Genomic DNA, 16380 nt, shown 5'->3' with positions numbered 1-16380 from the left:
TAAACCCACAAGAACATGAACATCACTGGCACCTCATGGCTGTCACTTGACCCAGTGCACCTCGAAATGCTAAATTAACTTTGATTTTCTCCATGACTTGACCACTGTAAGTGAGACAAATACACCCTCAGTCCAGATGTCATCCAGGGAGTTGCCATAAGACAGAGCTTTAGGATGCCATGCACACGGAGTGAGCAATTCTCTTTGCACAAGGCTCTGAGGAAAGCTGCACTACAGGGTGATCCAGCTGTCAAGTGAATCATGGGCCTGGCCTGAACCGCTAGAATAGTGATCTAATTTTCAATGAATTAGTATGCAACACTGGAGCAATAATGTTTTCTGCTGTCTGATCTAAACATTTTCAGATGTTAAGTTTAGGAGGATACTTATACTGTAGGTACTTGTTACTACTACATTAGTAGAAATGTGCAAAACTACACATTTTAAGACTGATTATTCAGTCTGTGGTGAGGAATTTGTTTAAAAAATCTTGTTGGATGAATGAATTAAGTAATCTTGTGAATGTTGTTATGCAAGATAGCTTTTTGTGACATCTTCAGAGAGAGTTTTAGTCTCTGACAGTCTGCATATACCTGTGTATTGTGCTTGAAACCTGTAAAACTTGAATTCTGAATATAACACACACATTATATATATATATATATATATATATTAAATTAAGATGAATTAAAAACCTGTTGTCTTAACATTAACACATTGTCTTAAATTCTACAGTTAAAAAGTTTGGGGTCGGTAAGATTTTGTAATGTTTTTGAAAAAAGTCTCTCATGCTCACCAAGGATGCATTTATTTGATAAAAAATACAGTAAAACAGTAATATTGTTAAATAAATATTAGTACAATTTAAAATAACATTTCTATTTTAAAATGTAATTTATTTGTCATGGCAAAGCTGAATTTTCAGCCGCCATTTCTCCAGTCTTCAGTGTCACGTGATCCTTCATTCTAAAATGCTAATTTGGTGTTCAAGAAACATTTCCTTAATATTTTTGTGGGAACCATGATTTTTTTTCATGATTCTATGATGAATAGAAAGTTCTAAAGAACAGCATAGTATTTGAAATAGAAATACTTTGTAACATTATAAAAGTTTTTACTGTTATTTTTGATCAATTTATTGCATTCTTGCTGAATGAAAGTATACATTTCTTTCAATAAATAAAAACTTACTGACTCCAAAAATTTCAAGAGTAGTGTAGACCTAAACATAAATAAACCAACCAATCAACTTCACTTAATTTATTTATGTTTTTATGCGTCTTATAATAGCACAAAATTCCTACAAATAAGAGGAGTATTTGGCCAAATACAATAGGAAATCTGGGATGGGCAGTAATGACACAAACCCTCAGCTCTGATTATCTTGTTTTTAGTTCTTCAAATCCATATCAAAAAAGATTTTGTTTTGTAATTAGGTTTTGCCAATAAACTCTATACTTGTTATTTGATAAGTCAAAGGCCAAAGACTGCAGTCTGTGTGCAGGGCTGGCAAAGTTAAATCATTGCATCCGTCATTGCATCGAAGGGCCTTATTAAATAAGATATATGATCCCTGAATAGCTGCACTACGGTGTTAAAGAAATAGTAACAGTGTTTTTGAGGCATGTATGTGTCTGTATGTACAGGTGGAGGCAGACAGGCAACAGCTGCTGGAAAAGGTGGAGAAACAGGAAAAAGATCATAAAGCCAACATGCTCGCTCTAAAGGAGAAGTGCAAAGATGCTGAGAACCGGATCAAGGACCTGAAAGAGACCATCTTTGAGTTGGAGGACCAGGTGGAGCAGCAACGGGCAGTCAGTCTGCACACCAATCAGACCATCCTGGACCTTGAGAGTATGACCATTATCTGTCTCCCTGTCTGTCTCTGGCTCTTAGTGTACCACCTTGCCAAAGGATTATGCTGTGTCATGTCATGTCATGTGTATGCTATCTCTCAGCCAATGCTAAATATACTGCATCGTCTGGCAGAATCTGGCCTACGCACACTGACTAGAGTCTGCTGTGATTAGTAAAACACATCGATTGGATCTGGCAGCCTGAATAGATTGAGATTCTGAGCTTTTTAATACTCAAGCTTAAATCTTTGCCAAACTGCATCATTCATCTGCTCTGTGAGCTCGTCTGCCTTCCTCTCTTTTCCTCTTTAAGCAGGAGGGAAGACATTTCATGGTGCAGATTATAGTTTTATTGCAGCCTCAGCCCATGCCTGTCCAGCTGCAATGAACTAAATAACTTCAAATAGCTTCTTGTTATGACCCTTAGTTATATATACTAAATAGTATTTATATTTTAAGACTCTTGGTGGCTTTTAGCCCAAACTTTCAAGTACATGTTCGTGTCATAGTTTACCCCAAATCCAAATAAAATTGACTTTAATAATAAAAAAGAAAGAGAAGAAAACTACATTTTCTTTATTTAAAAAAAAGAAGAAGAAAAGAAATATGTCTGGAATATTTCACAGTAATGACGTTTTTGGGGGAAAATGTCTTTAATTGTTCTGAAATGAATGTAATTAATGTTTCGAAAATATTTTTTAGCTATGTATAGTTCTTAACAAATGGTAGAAATCTAATTGGTAGTGGAGAGCAAGCTGCTGCTTCCATATTATACCAGATTGGTCCTCTCACTCCACCAAATAATCATATTTTTATCTGGGCTACCCAGTAATATAACTGATTTGGAGAGGTGATCTCACTTTTGTCCTTTGGCTTCATTATTTTGTTATATTTGATCTGTGGCATTTTATTATTCCAAATCAACTTTTATTACATTAATTATCCCTTGAAACGATCCCTTGGCGACATCAAGTGAAGCTGTGATAAAGATATCTGAGGCCATTAAAAGTGTTTTTGGAAAAAGTCTCTGCAATTATTTGGAGAAAGACTGCAATTATTTGGAAACAAAACAGTACAACTATGAAATATTACTGCAATTAAAAATATTTTTATTTATATAATGATTTATTCCTGTGATTGCAAAGCTGAATTTTCAGAAATCCTTCTGAAATGTCCTTCATAAATCATTCTAATATGCTGATTTGGTTCTCAAGAAGCAGTTCTTATTATTATCAATGTTGAAAACAGTTGGGCTGCTTAATACTTAAAAAAAAAAAAAAAATTACATTTACATTTGTAATACAATTTCTTCAGGATTTTTTGGTGTTAGGTTCAAAAGAACAGCATTTCTTTGTAATATAAATATTTTGTAACATTATAAATGCATTTACTGTGACTTCTTTCAATCATAAATTGAATGTATACTTGTTGAATAAAAATATTAATCTCTTTAAAAAAAAACTTAATGACCACAAATGTTTGAACAGAAGTGTATATATAATTTTTGTGAATAATTATAAAAAAAAATTATTTGTCCTTTTTTTTTAGATGAGATCAAGAGGCTGGAAGAAAACAAGGCTGAGCTGGAGAAACAGATTAAGGCCATGAATAAACAGATGAAGGTGGAATTGTTTATCTGTTTTTCTTGTACTTTCTTCTTTTTGTAATGAACTACAAAATAATCAGGCATGTTTGACAGTGTATGTCAGTTTCTATAATTCAAGAAAAAAACTTCCATCTGAACAGAACTTTGAGGTGCAAATGCAAGCTGTATTGCAGTCTACCATGTCAGTGCCCATCGGTCGCAGTGATTGAAAATGACATTTCCTTGACCAGCCCCATGAGCTCATGAGAAGGCCAAAACACTTCCGCTCCACATGACTAAAAATTCATGTGTGTGTGCGCTTTCAGGATGAGACAGAGGAGTGGCGGCGTTTCCAGGCAGACCTCCAGACAGCAGTAGTGGTCGCCAATGACATAAAGGTGGAAGCTCAGCAGGAGCTGCGCTCACTACACAGACGTCTGCAGGAGGAGCAGGAGCACAGCACAAGACTGGCTTCAGAGTTGGAGCAGATCCAGGGCACCAGGTACACAGTCACTCATCAACTCATCACTGCCCTCCTGTCTGCCATCCATCTGGGCTCTCAACTCTAACAAAACTCTCTTCTATTCAAAGATCAATCTCTGACAGCCACTGGCTGGGTTCACTGGTATAGTTTGCTACATCGTGAAGTCAAATTATCATACAATCTCACAATCAGATATTTTATCTAACTGAAATTCATGTCTGACATTTTAGAGACTAAAGTAAACTGTACCCATGAACACTCAAATCAGTAGTCATGCAAAATGACCCTCACTCCTCTGCTTTTACACACTTTCTTGCATCTATTTACTCTATTTTTGTGTGTATAGTAGCTGCAAACTGTGATACAGCCCAAAAAGATATCACCTGCTGTGTCCGAAATCAAAGGTAGCTGCCTTGCTGCTCAGTTAGTCCATGTTTTTTAACTCTTAAGTGGGAACATTTCAAACCAGCTTAAAAGGGTATAATATATAGCATCACATCACAACAGATTTGAATGAACTTTAGACAAAGCATTGTAGTCATTAAATATTTATTTGATTATCCTTGGAAAATGGAATCAGTTAAAAAGTTGGATATTTATGAATGTTCAGTGTTTTTTAAATATTATTTATATACTATTATACTATTTATTAACATTTTAAATTAATAGCTTTTATTTTATATTTTCAGTTTTAATTTTATTTTACATTTTAGTCATTTGTTATGTGCTTTTGCCATTTTTATTAATTTGTTAATTGATTTTTTTTATATATTTCAGTTTATCTTTAATTTATTTTAGTTTCAGTTTTAGTCATTTTTGTACTTCAACTTAGTTGCCAAGGCAACATTTCTAATTTCCATTTTTAATTTTTTTTATTTAATATTTATATTTTATTTTATTTATTAACTCATTAATTCATTTACTCATTAACTCATGTGTTAACATTTCAGTTAACACATTATTTTTAATAATTTCAGTTTTAGTGAACAGTAACACTGTAAATGTTATTTACTTTAACTGCTCAATCAAACAGCATTTTTATTTTTCAACCAACCAACAAAGCACACACAAAAACATGAATTGTAGCATGTCATAGGCGTTGAATAACATTTTTCAGGTTTCGTACACAGACTCGCTGACTCTCACTGCCTTATTTTTAACACAAATAGACCTGTCATATCTTTAAAAATGATAAACACATACATTCAGATATATTTGAGTTTGAACTGATAATGAGCCCATTATCAATTTTGTGTGCATTTCATGTGCAAATTTACACAAGAAATACACAAACAAACTGTTTAGGGAAATGAACAGCAACATCTTTACCTCAAATAGTGTTTATTCTCTGGTGTTGGGCTGGCATTAATGCTTTGGTTTTCATTATTTTGTGAACTACTAGCTTTGTAGAACATTTTGCATCAGACTGCAGTGCAAGCATCAACCTTTTTTCCCTATTATTATCATGTGACACTAGACCTGTGCACTTCATAATAGAAATCCAATACGATTATGAGCCTGAGTCCATGTATTGTATACCGGTTTAAGTATTTTGAGATGGGCTTAATAAAATACGGCGCTTTTATAAGTAATGCGTTTGAGTTGCTAAATATTTAAAAACTCTTCCCCTCCGTTCAAACGGACAGCCAGTGTGTGTCGATCTCCCCACTCCCTCCGATGCTCCCTGAGATTGCTCTCTAAAGGATTTCCCTCTGACCCAGGTGAGTGCAGTGCTAGCACCAGCCCCAGCACTTATACTGAATGCTAGAATGAATACTTATAGATGGTCAGAGTGATTTAATCATTGAGGATGTTCAAGAGCTTGTGTCTTGCCTGTTTTCCTTGCCTTAGCCACCCGCCCACTGCTTTGAACAATACTACTATTTGATTGGCTGTGCTCATTTTATTCAGAAGGGGCTGGGTCTGCTTTGCTTGCTGGGTCTGCTTTCCTTTTCCTTAAGTTCTTGCCCTCAAATTATTTGTATGTGGCGACATCTGCTGTTTGCTATGATTTTTGCACACAGATTGTCAAACAAATATCTCATGTTTCTGGAAAAGTTTGAAGGTTTTCTTCCTTCAGTCATCAGACATGCTTATAAATCTGCTTGTAAAAAATGTCAGATGTTTTATTGATTTCCAGAGAAATGCATGAAGGTTGATGGTGACAAATGAGCATTTGCTGCCATGATGAAAACGTGTTTTATAAATGAAACTCAATTACTGGTGATGCTACTCATCTCAAAAGTAAATTCCATCTCAAAAGTCAGGCTTTCATCCAAATAAACTTACTAATATAAACTTTTAATATACCTCCATTTGGACACCATTGTTTTCTTTGTGTTTCTTTCAGAATCTCCTCTGGATCTGCATTTGAGACCTCCAAGACTGCAGTTGAGGGGCGATAGATAGTTAGAGTTAAAACCAATGACTGGTTCACAGTATTGTAATACAGTTATCTGTATGTCAGTATTATTCATGAAGATGAAGTGGAGACATATTCTGAACAGATTACATGATGTTTTCACATCTTCTCAGAGGAGATATTTGTATTTGTTCTAAATCAAACAGCACCTGCACTATTTGAAATGTGTTTGAATTGATCGTTTTACCTGTTTTAGGCTTTTGTTGTTGCACCTTTTAAGCAAGGACAACTGAAATGTGGGGGATAGTTAGAAGACAAAGTGAACAAATTGTGTAAGGATGTATCTGTAACATTAATTTATTATATCCTTAACTGTATTTTTAAAGTACAAAAATAGCTTTGTATTGTAATAAATAGGAATAAAGCCAACATTTACAGACCTTTACTACTCTACCAGCACTTTTTGATTTTGTCTTAATGATTTTTATTTCCACAGCAGCCAAAGAGCTGTTTCTGCCTAAAATAATCATACCTTGAATTATATATATATATATATATATATGTAAATGTATGTAATTAAACAGCATTTAATTGCCTCTATTCTATGTTATTTGTTTTATATTTTCTATGTTTACACATTAGGCACATAAGCATAGCAGATTTGAGTTACATGAAAACTTTGGGAATTTTCATGTGCCACTTTTCAAACGATGAAATCTTGGTTTCTCACTGTTGTTGGCAAGTCCAACACTAGATGGCAGACAAACAATTCTTATCAACACTCCAACATATCAAGCTTGTTATAGTCTTTAAAAACAATTAGATTCTTATAGTTAAAACCCAGTTGGTTTACAACTTTTAAATGCTTTCATTTGATTTACACAAGCACTAACCAATGAAGATTACTTGTATTGCATTACATTTGCTGTAGGATGGTTGTCTCATCGTTTCTGTGTCATCACTAGAAGTAGTAATAAGAAATCAGTCGAGTTTTTGAGAAACGTGCTTTACCTCACGTTCAAAGTAAACAACTTTGCTAAGCACTTCTGTTTTTGTTCCTCATGCATGAGGAACTTTTCTGCTCCACTCACATTCCTGTTTGCATTGGTTAATGATGTTTCTCACTGAAATCGAAAGATGTGAATCACAATGAAATTATAAATGCAAATAAGACATGACTCTCAAGTATCAGGTCCTCAACCTACCATTTTGTCAATACTCAGGTTGTATGTCTCAGAGGAGCATATTCATCTAGATGCAGAATTCACATGCTGGTATTAACAGTTAGAACATGACTGTGCCGAAATAGGATTACATGGTCAGAAGTAACACACCTTCTCTGCCTTTAAATGATGCAGTATATGTTGTGTGATTTAGTGAATGTGCAAATGTGACTTATGTACTGTTTTATGTGACTGCAAAGACTTGTGTTCTCATGAGAGACACACTACTGTTTATCTCTACCACATGGGGTTTTAAATGTACGTTTAAAAGTGTCGTCCGTGTATTCTGTTCTTTTGAGGTCAATAAATCAAACCATTCCAGCATGTAATGCCTCTGTGTGTTTTTAAGGATGCTTCCACTGGGGCTTCTCATTTTCCCATGTTTCTATGCATCCATTTACAGTGAAGAAACATGATATCAGCAGTTTAGGAATTAATCCTAAAATACAGTGGCATCACCAGAGCTGTGTTTTAAGAGTTCTTGCTGATATTTTGCATGCATACTTGCATATTGAACCATTTTTGTACAAAATGAAATTTTTGCCTCAATTTAGTGTGTTCAAATGTGCATATAGAACCTCACCCTAACTGTGTGTTCTGTGGAGAATTAGCGCTAATATACCAACACACAAGAGCACTGGGAAACTGTCTTTATACTTGCCTGACTCAAAGAGTGACTACTGAGTATTGATAAAACACGAGAAATGCTATATTGATGGTCCTGTGCAAAAATGATTTAATAACCCAGTATTGCTGTTCTTCCAAAAGTTTTTGTGAACATTGTTTATTTATGAGAATCAAGGTTATTATAGTTATGCTTTTTTAAAATTAGTTTTTATTTTAATATCATGTTCAAATTTCCTATAAATTTCAGTTTAGTTTTACTTAGTTTCATTAATTGTTTTGTTAGTTTTAGTTTAGTTTTTATTTTGTGAACACATTTCTATTTAGTTTCAGTTTTAGTAATTACAGTTTAGCAGAGTTAACAGAACACTTCCAGTGAAAGACATTTCATTTCAGCAAAGTTTAATGTTTGCAGTTTACAGTTAACTCTTGTGCAAACCTCTTAATAATACAAAATAAAAGAATTGTTTGAGATTGAACTAAGAACCAAACAAATGCAACTTAAAAGTAAAAATTATTCATTCATACTCATTCATATTAAAGATGAAATGTGGTGTATACGAAAAATTTTAAAACATGCGTATGATTATTCTTTTATGGTTATTTCTATGATTAATCCTTTCAAACACTATTATTGTATTTATCCATTTATGCTTTTTGTCTATTGCATCTTTTAACATAGTTACACTCATATTCATGTGTTCTATTCAGACCAGACATTTAGTTTACTTCTACTCTGACAAATGAATGCCTATTTATGGGCTATTTGTTTTTTCGGTTTTCTCCTCAGTGTGGTATCGTATGGAAGTAAAATAATGACAAATGTTTTTGAAACAAAAAGCCTGTTGAATTGCACTACTTGAAAAAAATATGCATTGCATTAACCCTGCTTGTATTTTAATGCATTGTATTTTTAGGGCTTGCATTTTTATGGGCTGTAATTTAGCATGGTTGAATATTTAAGCTGTGAATATTTCAATTCAAAACATTTCAAACACATTTTCATTAGTAAAAATTCAATAATCCATATTCACCTTTCATATTTCACTTCCAAAATATTCAAACTGATTAAAAATGCAACCTATAATATTCAACAGGCGGTTTTCAGTCCATTTTATTTCGCTTCGCAAATTCGCTTCCACAAATTCAGTGGTTCAAATTCGACAGTAAATTCAACGTTGACATCCAGGAACTGCAGGAAAAGCAGTAGATTACCGAGCATAATCCCCATCTGCTGTTAGTCGACCTCACCAGCAGGGGGTGCAAGCGCGTGTTGTGGACGAAGACGAGCAACAGTTAGAGAAGGCCATTCATTCATAAAAACTAATTTATGTAAGTGTATTTGTGATTATTATGAGGGCTGTTTTTATGTTTAATTTGGTAGTGCAATTCAACAGGCTTTTTGTTTCAAAAACATTTGTCATTATTTTACTTCCATAGTATCGTGTCTCATATGTGTGGTATCTTGTTTAGTTTCACATGAGATGGTTATCTTACTTGGAATTAAGGTACAGCTGTATTTGGTCTATCTATACATGATGGGCAGGGGAGAGAGAGGGGTGAAAACACATTTAATTATATTTACCACGTGTTAGTCCTGGTTTTATTTTGATTTAAATGTATCATTGTATTACATTATTTTAATGAAATAAAAATAATTGTGTTTGGGTGAGATGTGACCCCAACATGATTTCGTGGGATTTGCCTAATTTATTTATATTGAATGGCATTTTGGTATGATTTAAAATATTAAGTAATTACTATTATACTATTTAATATTATTTAAAGCAAGTATTACAAAGTCATTGAAAAAAAAGTATATAACAATTTCTATATTTGTAATGTAAAGAAAAGTATGTAAAAAAGTTTATTCATCACATACACATGTAGTGTCTTACTTTTCAACATAAACACCCCTTTAGCCTGTCTCTATATCTGTATGTGTGTTCTGTGATTGATAGGTTATGGAGTGAAGATGTTTGTCCCTCTGACTCAGATGGCAGTCTTCACTGGTGCCGAATGACCATGTCCCAGAATGCACTTGTCGGTTTCCTAACCCACGGCAGTGGGAGTGGAAGCAACACGTCCTCAGAATCAGCAGCCACGGTCAAATCCCTCATCAAGTCTTTTGACACAGCTGTGCCGAGTGAGGACATGACCTTTCTCTACGCTTTTCTTTTTCCCTCATTCTGACTCTTGTTCTCTCCCTTTCTCACCTCTTCTCTCTTGTAACATTCATTTTAAGATCTGAGATATTAATTAGTAAAATGTTCTATATTGTAAAATGATTGCTGAGAAAATATTTATGCAGTGATTAAGTGTTTAGATCGTGGCGCTATCGTGGTGAAACAGATGCTAACAGAAGCTGTTCTTTAATCGGAGCTAAGAATGTAATGCTCTCCAAACATCTCCTGTCTGCCATCATAATCTATCTGTAACACGGCAGCAGGAAAGTCTGGCTCTCATTACAGCAGCCAGACCTCTCAAATCATTCCTGCATGTCTTTATGTTGGACAGATACCTCTAACATATGGGTTGTGAGACAGCAGGACTTGTTCTTATTAATTAATGAATGTCAACAAAAAAATGTCAAGTTAGATGGGAGAGTTTGTTAAATGAAACAATAATACACAGCGTCCCAATATTAATACAATTTAGTGCAGCTTGTGATTTTTATAAAATGTTCTGCTGAATACAATGGCTTATATCAAAAAGTCTAATGTGGCATCAGACAGTTATTCCAGCTTCATAAAACTATAACTCCTAATAAGGGTCTTCACGAACCATTTATTTACCTTAAACGAGATTTATTATGATAAATCAAATTTTACCTAAACTTTTGAAATAAAAGGGTTCATTGTACCATGATAACATCAAACTCCAAACTTCCTCTCCAGTTCCAAAGACCATCTATTGAAACAAAGCTGTCGAAACTGCTCCTTCTAAACTTACTGATGAAATTTCAGATGTCAGATGAATGTGAATATTAACAAATGCCCTCCCATATTTACATTTCTGCCCAGTCTCGCTGTGGAAATATCAGAAATAGATACTGTTACTTCTAAAGAGCAGAACACTAAGAGTAAAATGCAGAGAAGTCTGTCCTACCTAATGGGTTTTCTGGTTGTTTGTAGCACCTGCCACTCTCCTTAACCTTCAGAAGATCCAAATATTAGAAACAAGTTTATTTTTAAAAATGTCACTAATCATTTCAGTCTGACCTCTACAGTTTGTGTGGCAAATTTCGGTGCAGATTATTTCGTGAACCCTTGCAGGCTGTTTTTAAAGGATGTGACAGTAAAAAACTACATTGGATGATTTAAAAAAAGGGATATTATGCCGTATCCTCTAAAATGTTGTCTATTACGTCTTTATTTGTCTACTTTTGTATGGCCATTTAAATGGTGATGCTGATGTATTTTGCTAGATGGACCCAGCAGCTCAGTACAGATACATACATCTCCCAGAAGCCCCCTAAGTGGCATACCAATCCGCACAGCCCCTGCTGCTGCTGTCTCCCCAATTCAGGTACTACAAATCTCACAATACACCACACATTTATTCTAGAGGCTCTAGAGCACAGGGTATGCGATCACTGACATGTGCTTTATGTTTCTAGAGGCACTCTGGAATCAAGCAACTATCAAAGACCCTTGACAGAAGAATCGCCTTTGGAGATTTCTCCCACAATGGTACTTCATAAAGACAAATTGTCAAATTATGCTGCGTCTTTCAAACAACACTTCAGTTATCCTTAAACACCCATAGTGTAGAGAAACATTTAAATTTAATGGACGAGTTAAACTGTTGATGATCTGTGATATTGTCGCTTACCACAGAAATTGTGAATTTGTGAAAATTGTGAAATTGTTTTCAAAGCAATAGTCAATATCTGTGTCTGAAATTGATGTCTAAAACGTCAGTTTCTAAAATGGGGTATATTGAAACAGGTATTGCAGTAAAATGCAATCTAAATACATTGTTTCAAAAGCCACATAACTTCTCAGGTTACGGCTGTAACCATGGTTCCCTGAAAAGGGAATGAGATGCTGCGTTTGAAGTTACAACGCTATGGGAAACGCCTCTGCGTCTTGAAGCACGTGTGTAATCAGTGTAATCAGCAAGTGACGTCATGACCAGGAAGCTATAAAGCACACCCAGACCAAACAATGTCAGCTTCTGATTGGCCAAAGCAAATCAATCACTGGCATGCAGGAATTATGGCAGGGCGATGCAGCGTCTCGTTCCCTTTTGAGGGAACCATGGTTGCAGTCATAACCTGAGATGCACACACAAATGTATCAGACTTTCACCACAGGGCAGCTCTGTGGACATAAGCAAAGCATCCAATGCCCTGACTGGGCATAGCAAATTTAGCTTCTCCTGGTCCAACGTCTGAAAGGGAGGAGGGAAAAAGGCCTGTAACAGTATAGATCGCGCCACATTAGTGGGGACCTTAGGTACGTACCCTGGTCTAGGGTGTAAAAAAGCTTTCATTGTGCCAGGTGCAAACTCCAAACATGAAGGGCAACCGACAGGACCTGACGATCTCCTACTCTCTTTAGAGATGTAATAGCCAGCAGTTTCTCTGTGACAGTTTCAATCATAGTTTGAGATGCAAACAGGTCCACTTCCACCTGGCCAAACTCCCTCCAAATTCTCTCCACCACCTTGGGGTGGAGCCTCCATTCCCCGGCCCTCAGCCCCTGCCTCGACAGGATGTATCCTCCCCGATTCAGGCACCCAGGGATGTACACTGCGTGAGACCAGCTTGCCCTGGTGCCACAGGAGGTTCTAGTGCGCCAATTTGCAAAGGGGGCGCAACTGCAGACCCCCCTGATGATTTAGGTGGATGACCACCGATGTGTTGTCTAGCACAAGCACATTATGGCCCCTTAGGTCTGGAAGGAAATGTTTCAGAGCCAGAAAAACAGCCATCCTCTCCAGGCAATTTATCTGCCACGAGAGATGATAACAAATAACCCCCACCCCACCCCCTGAACACACACGTGCTTCAAGGCGCAATCACAAAGAGGCATTCCCATAGCTTTGTAACTTCCGACGTAGCATGAGTTCCCTTCAAAGGGAACTTAACAATAGGCATGTTACCATGAAACAAGTTCATCTGCTGGCAAAGCTGAATTTTTAGCAGCCATTTATCAGTGTCACACGATCCTTCAGAAATCATTCTAATATGCTGATTTGCTGCTCAAGAAACATTTCTTTTCAATATCACAGTTGTGTTCATTAATGTTTTTGAAGAAACCATTGATCATTTTTTTTTTCAGGGTTCTTTGACAAATAGAAAGTTCAAAAGAACAGCATATATATATATATATATATATATATATATATTTTAAATTGTCTTTACTGTCACTTTTGTTTAATTTGATGCGTCCTTGCTGCATAGAAGTGCTAAAAAACCTTACTGACCCCAAACCTTTGAACGGTTGTGTACGTATTGTGTGCTATTAATTCAGAAGCATTGGTAGCATGAGTTGTCCTAATTTAAATAAATGTTGTTTAATTAGAGCATTACTTATTAAAATCCACGAAAATTGAATTGTTATATGTTCTTGAACAGAGTATTCTCTAGAACTGTGGCAATAATAGGAGACAATATAAAAATTCTCGTGTGTGTCTGTGGTTCTGTCTCTCTCAGGGTCATGTGACGAACTGAAGCCCTCGTCTCTTATGAGGAAAAGTCCGTCCCTCGAGTCAGTAATTAAAACTCCAGCTCACTTCAACGCCCGCACCTCCTCATTTACTTACAACAGAGCCAACAGTAAACTCAAGTAAGCTTCACAAACACAAAACCACAGATGCAGTGAACGTTTTTTTCTAACTAGGGGCACTAAAACAACAAATGACACAATTACCTTTCTCTACTAAAAATATGTGAATGAAGTAGAGACAATGGTTAATAAGATGACATAGACCAGAAAAGCCTAAACTTTATTTCACATTTGTGACACACTCATTGTTTACATTGTGACATTGTGATTCCTCAGCTGTTTCTCCCTATTTTCGTTTTGATAACCTCTGCTGTCCTGTTTAGAAACAATGTCGTGTGTTGTGCAAGCCAGTCTCTTTGGTGATTCACACTTTGAACTGAATCATGCTTGGTACAGACTGATACACAAGGGAAAAAAAAGGTTTTGATAGAGAACCTTGGTCATGATCTTTATTAGTTTTCAATTACACTATTGGGAAGTTGACACACAATGTGTTCATGGACCTTTTTTTGCTGCTGAAAAGTCTGCTGAATGGGAGTCAGAGTGAGAGCCCAATGTTTTATTTACAAAAGATAAACATACAAAATAAATTGAACTAAATTACATGAACAAAACAGACTTGAACTTACATATATCGTTAAACAAATCTCACCAATAGAGGATTACATTTAACACAGCTAGACACGAGACCAGAGAAACATACTCTCTGAGTAGGTACTGTTTTGGAATAAGTAATTAGTTTGCGACCACTAAAAACAGTATCTTCTTTATAGTATGAATGTGTGGTATGTGTGTATTCTGGACATACTACATTTGGCATGTTTTATCAAGTGACCTGCCAGCTTCACTGTCGTTTGCAAATCCTCTCCTATGGCCTCATGGGATAGTAAAGTGTCCATTGTATGTGGAATCGCGCTAGAAGTAGTAAGTTATCCAGGTACTTTTCGACTACTGTTTCATGAATACTGTGAATTCAGACATACTACTCGGCTCACATACTGTTTTTCACCTACTAAATAGTAGGGAAGTATGGATGCAGCCTATGACTATGAAGAATTTAAAAATATAAGACATGACATACAGTAAACATGACCTAAGACCATGAAACAAGAACAAAATCTAAACAGACATTTTTACAAATAAAACTTTTAGAAGTGTTGTTCACTTTCTACATGAACTAGTTCAAAGTTCAGTTCACAAATTTTAAAATGAATTAGTTCAGTTCATAGTTCATACTTCACAATTTTGAACTAAGTTCACAAGTTCCAAAAATGAACTAGTTCATAGTTCTTTTTTTCCATATGTTGTTGCGAGCTTTTTTTTTTTTTTTATTATTATTATTGCCACAGCCCATATACAGCCACAGACAACAATTATTTTATCGGTGGGCAAAGTTTGCACAGAAATGTAAGATTTTTCCCATCCTCACTGACCTTGTCATAAAACTCGTTTAAATGATCATACGACGCCTCCTCGATGCCTTGTCGTCTACATGCTGTTTTTGTTTTGATGACGCATGCGGCGGTGCGACACTGGTGGCTGGTGTTGCCAGATTGGATGTTTTTTTTCGTTACATATTAAGGCCTGTTTACGGTGTGTTTTAGCCGGGTTTTCGCCTGGAAGGCTCTATAGAAATCTGGCACCCTATTGAACGAAGTTAAACTGAGAGAGTGTGCGTTCACAGACACCAGAATGAACGAGTTCACAGTATTGTTCATTAGGCAGTAATACGTTCAGTTCACGTCCGCCCAAAATATGAACGAGTTCATGAACTATCGTTCAATGAACGCGTTCAGGCACAACACTGGAAGTGGAAATTCTCTCAACTTATCAATTGAATTTTCTCATATCAGCTCATAAGAGCCGCATGCATAATAATTATAAAATAATTTGTAAAATGCTGTTTTACTTTTAATTGCCAATTTTCTAAACATTTTTAGAGATAAATTCCTTGAGCAATTTTAAATCACTCTCAACAAACACAGACACACTATTAGATGTGTCTTTTTATTATTATTATTAAAAATCACAGAACTGCCTTTATCTACACCATTTATCTACCGTTGAAAAATCTTGGGTTGGTAAGATTTTTTTTCTCATGCTCACTGTTTAAAAACAGTAATATTGTAAAATATTCTTACTTTCATTTAAAATAACTGTTTTCAAATGTATTTTTTTCAAATGTAATTTATTCCTTTGATGGCAAAGCTGGATTCTCAGCATCATTACTCCAGTCTTCAGTGTCAAGTCAAGTCACCTTCATTTATATAGCGCTTTTAACAATATAGATTGTTTCAAAGCAGCTTTACAGTGATAATAGGAAATTAAAGTAACCGAGAATTTTTTGGCTTTACAGCAGCTCTAGAATAAAGTTATTGTCCAGCTAAAGTTAGTTTTGATTGATTCACTTCCGTTGCAAAGATCATTAGTTATTAACTTAGGGGCCGCTTAGACGACACCGTTCTAACAGAAAACCCTTAATGCGCTCCGGCCAGCTCATCCGCACGACAA

The 16380-nt window shown here is 35.6% G+C and overlaps 1 protein-coding gene across 5 annotated transcripts in view; it reads left to right on the top strand.

The window, feature by feature from the left end:
- The window catches only part of specc1 (sperm antigen with calponin homology and coiled-coil domains 1), a 373450-nt gene that overhangs the window by 231006 nt on the left and 126064 nt on the right, over window positions 1-16380 (top strand). For 2 of the 5 annotated variants that reach the window (XM_056236125.1, XM_056236134.1), the window contains 7 exons: window positions 1647-1854; window positions 3405-3478; window positions 3768-3943; window positions 10096-10280; window positions 11562-11662; window positions 11754-11826; window positions 13797-13929. In XM_056236125.1, the coding sequence (XP_056092100.1) occupies window positions 1647-1854; window positions 3405-3478; window positions 3768-3943; window positions 10096-10280; window positions 11562-11662; window positions 11754-11826; window positions 13797-13929 (950 nt within the window). Of the gene's footprint in view, window positions 1-1646; window positions 1855-3404; window positions 3479-3767; window positions 3944-5571; window positions 5647-6275; window positions 7835-10095; window positions 10281-11561; window positions 11663-11753; window positions 11827-13796; window positions 13930-16380 lie in introns of those variants that run through there. The other 3 variants (XM_056236158.1, XR_008803997.1, XM_056236143.1) reach the window with 3 other exon arrangements.

Source organism: Rhinichthys klamathensis, unplaced genomic scaffold (assembly GCF_029890125.1).
Source record: "Rhinichthys klamathensis goyatoka isolate OS25496 unplaced genomic scaffold, OSU_Roscu_1.1 h1tg000019l_1, whole genome shotgun sequence".
Taxonomy (NCBI): domain Eukaryota; kingdom Metazoa; phylum Chordata; class Actinopteri; order Cypriniformes; family Leuciscidae; genus Rhinichthys; species Rhinichthys klamathensis.
This window is presented reverse-complemented; position numbering and strand designations above follow the sequence as displayed.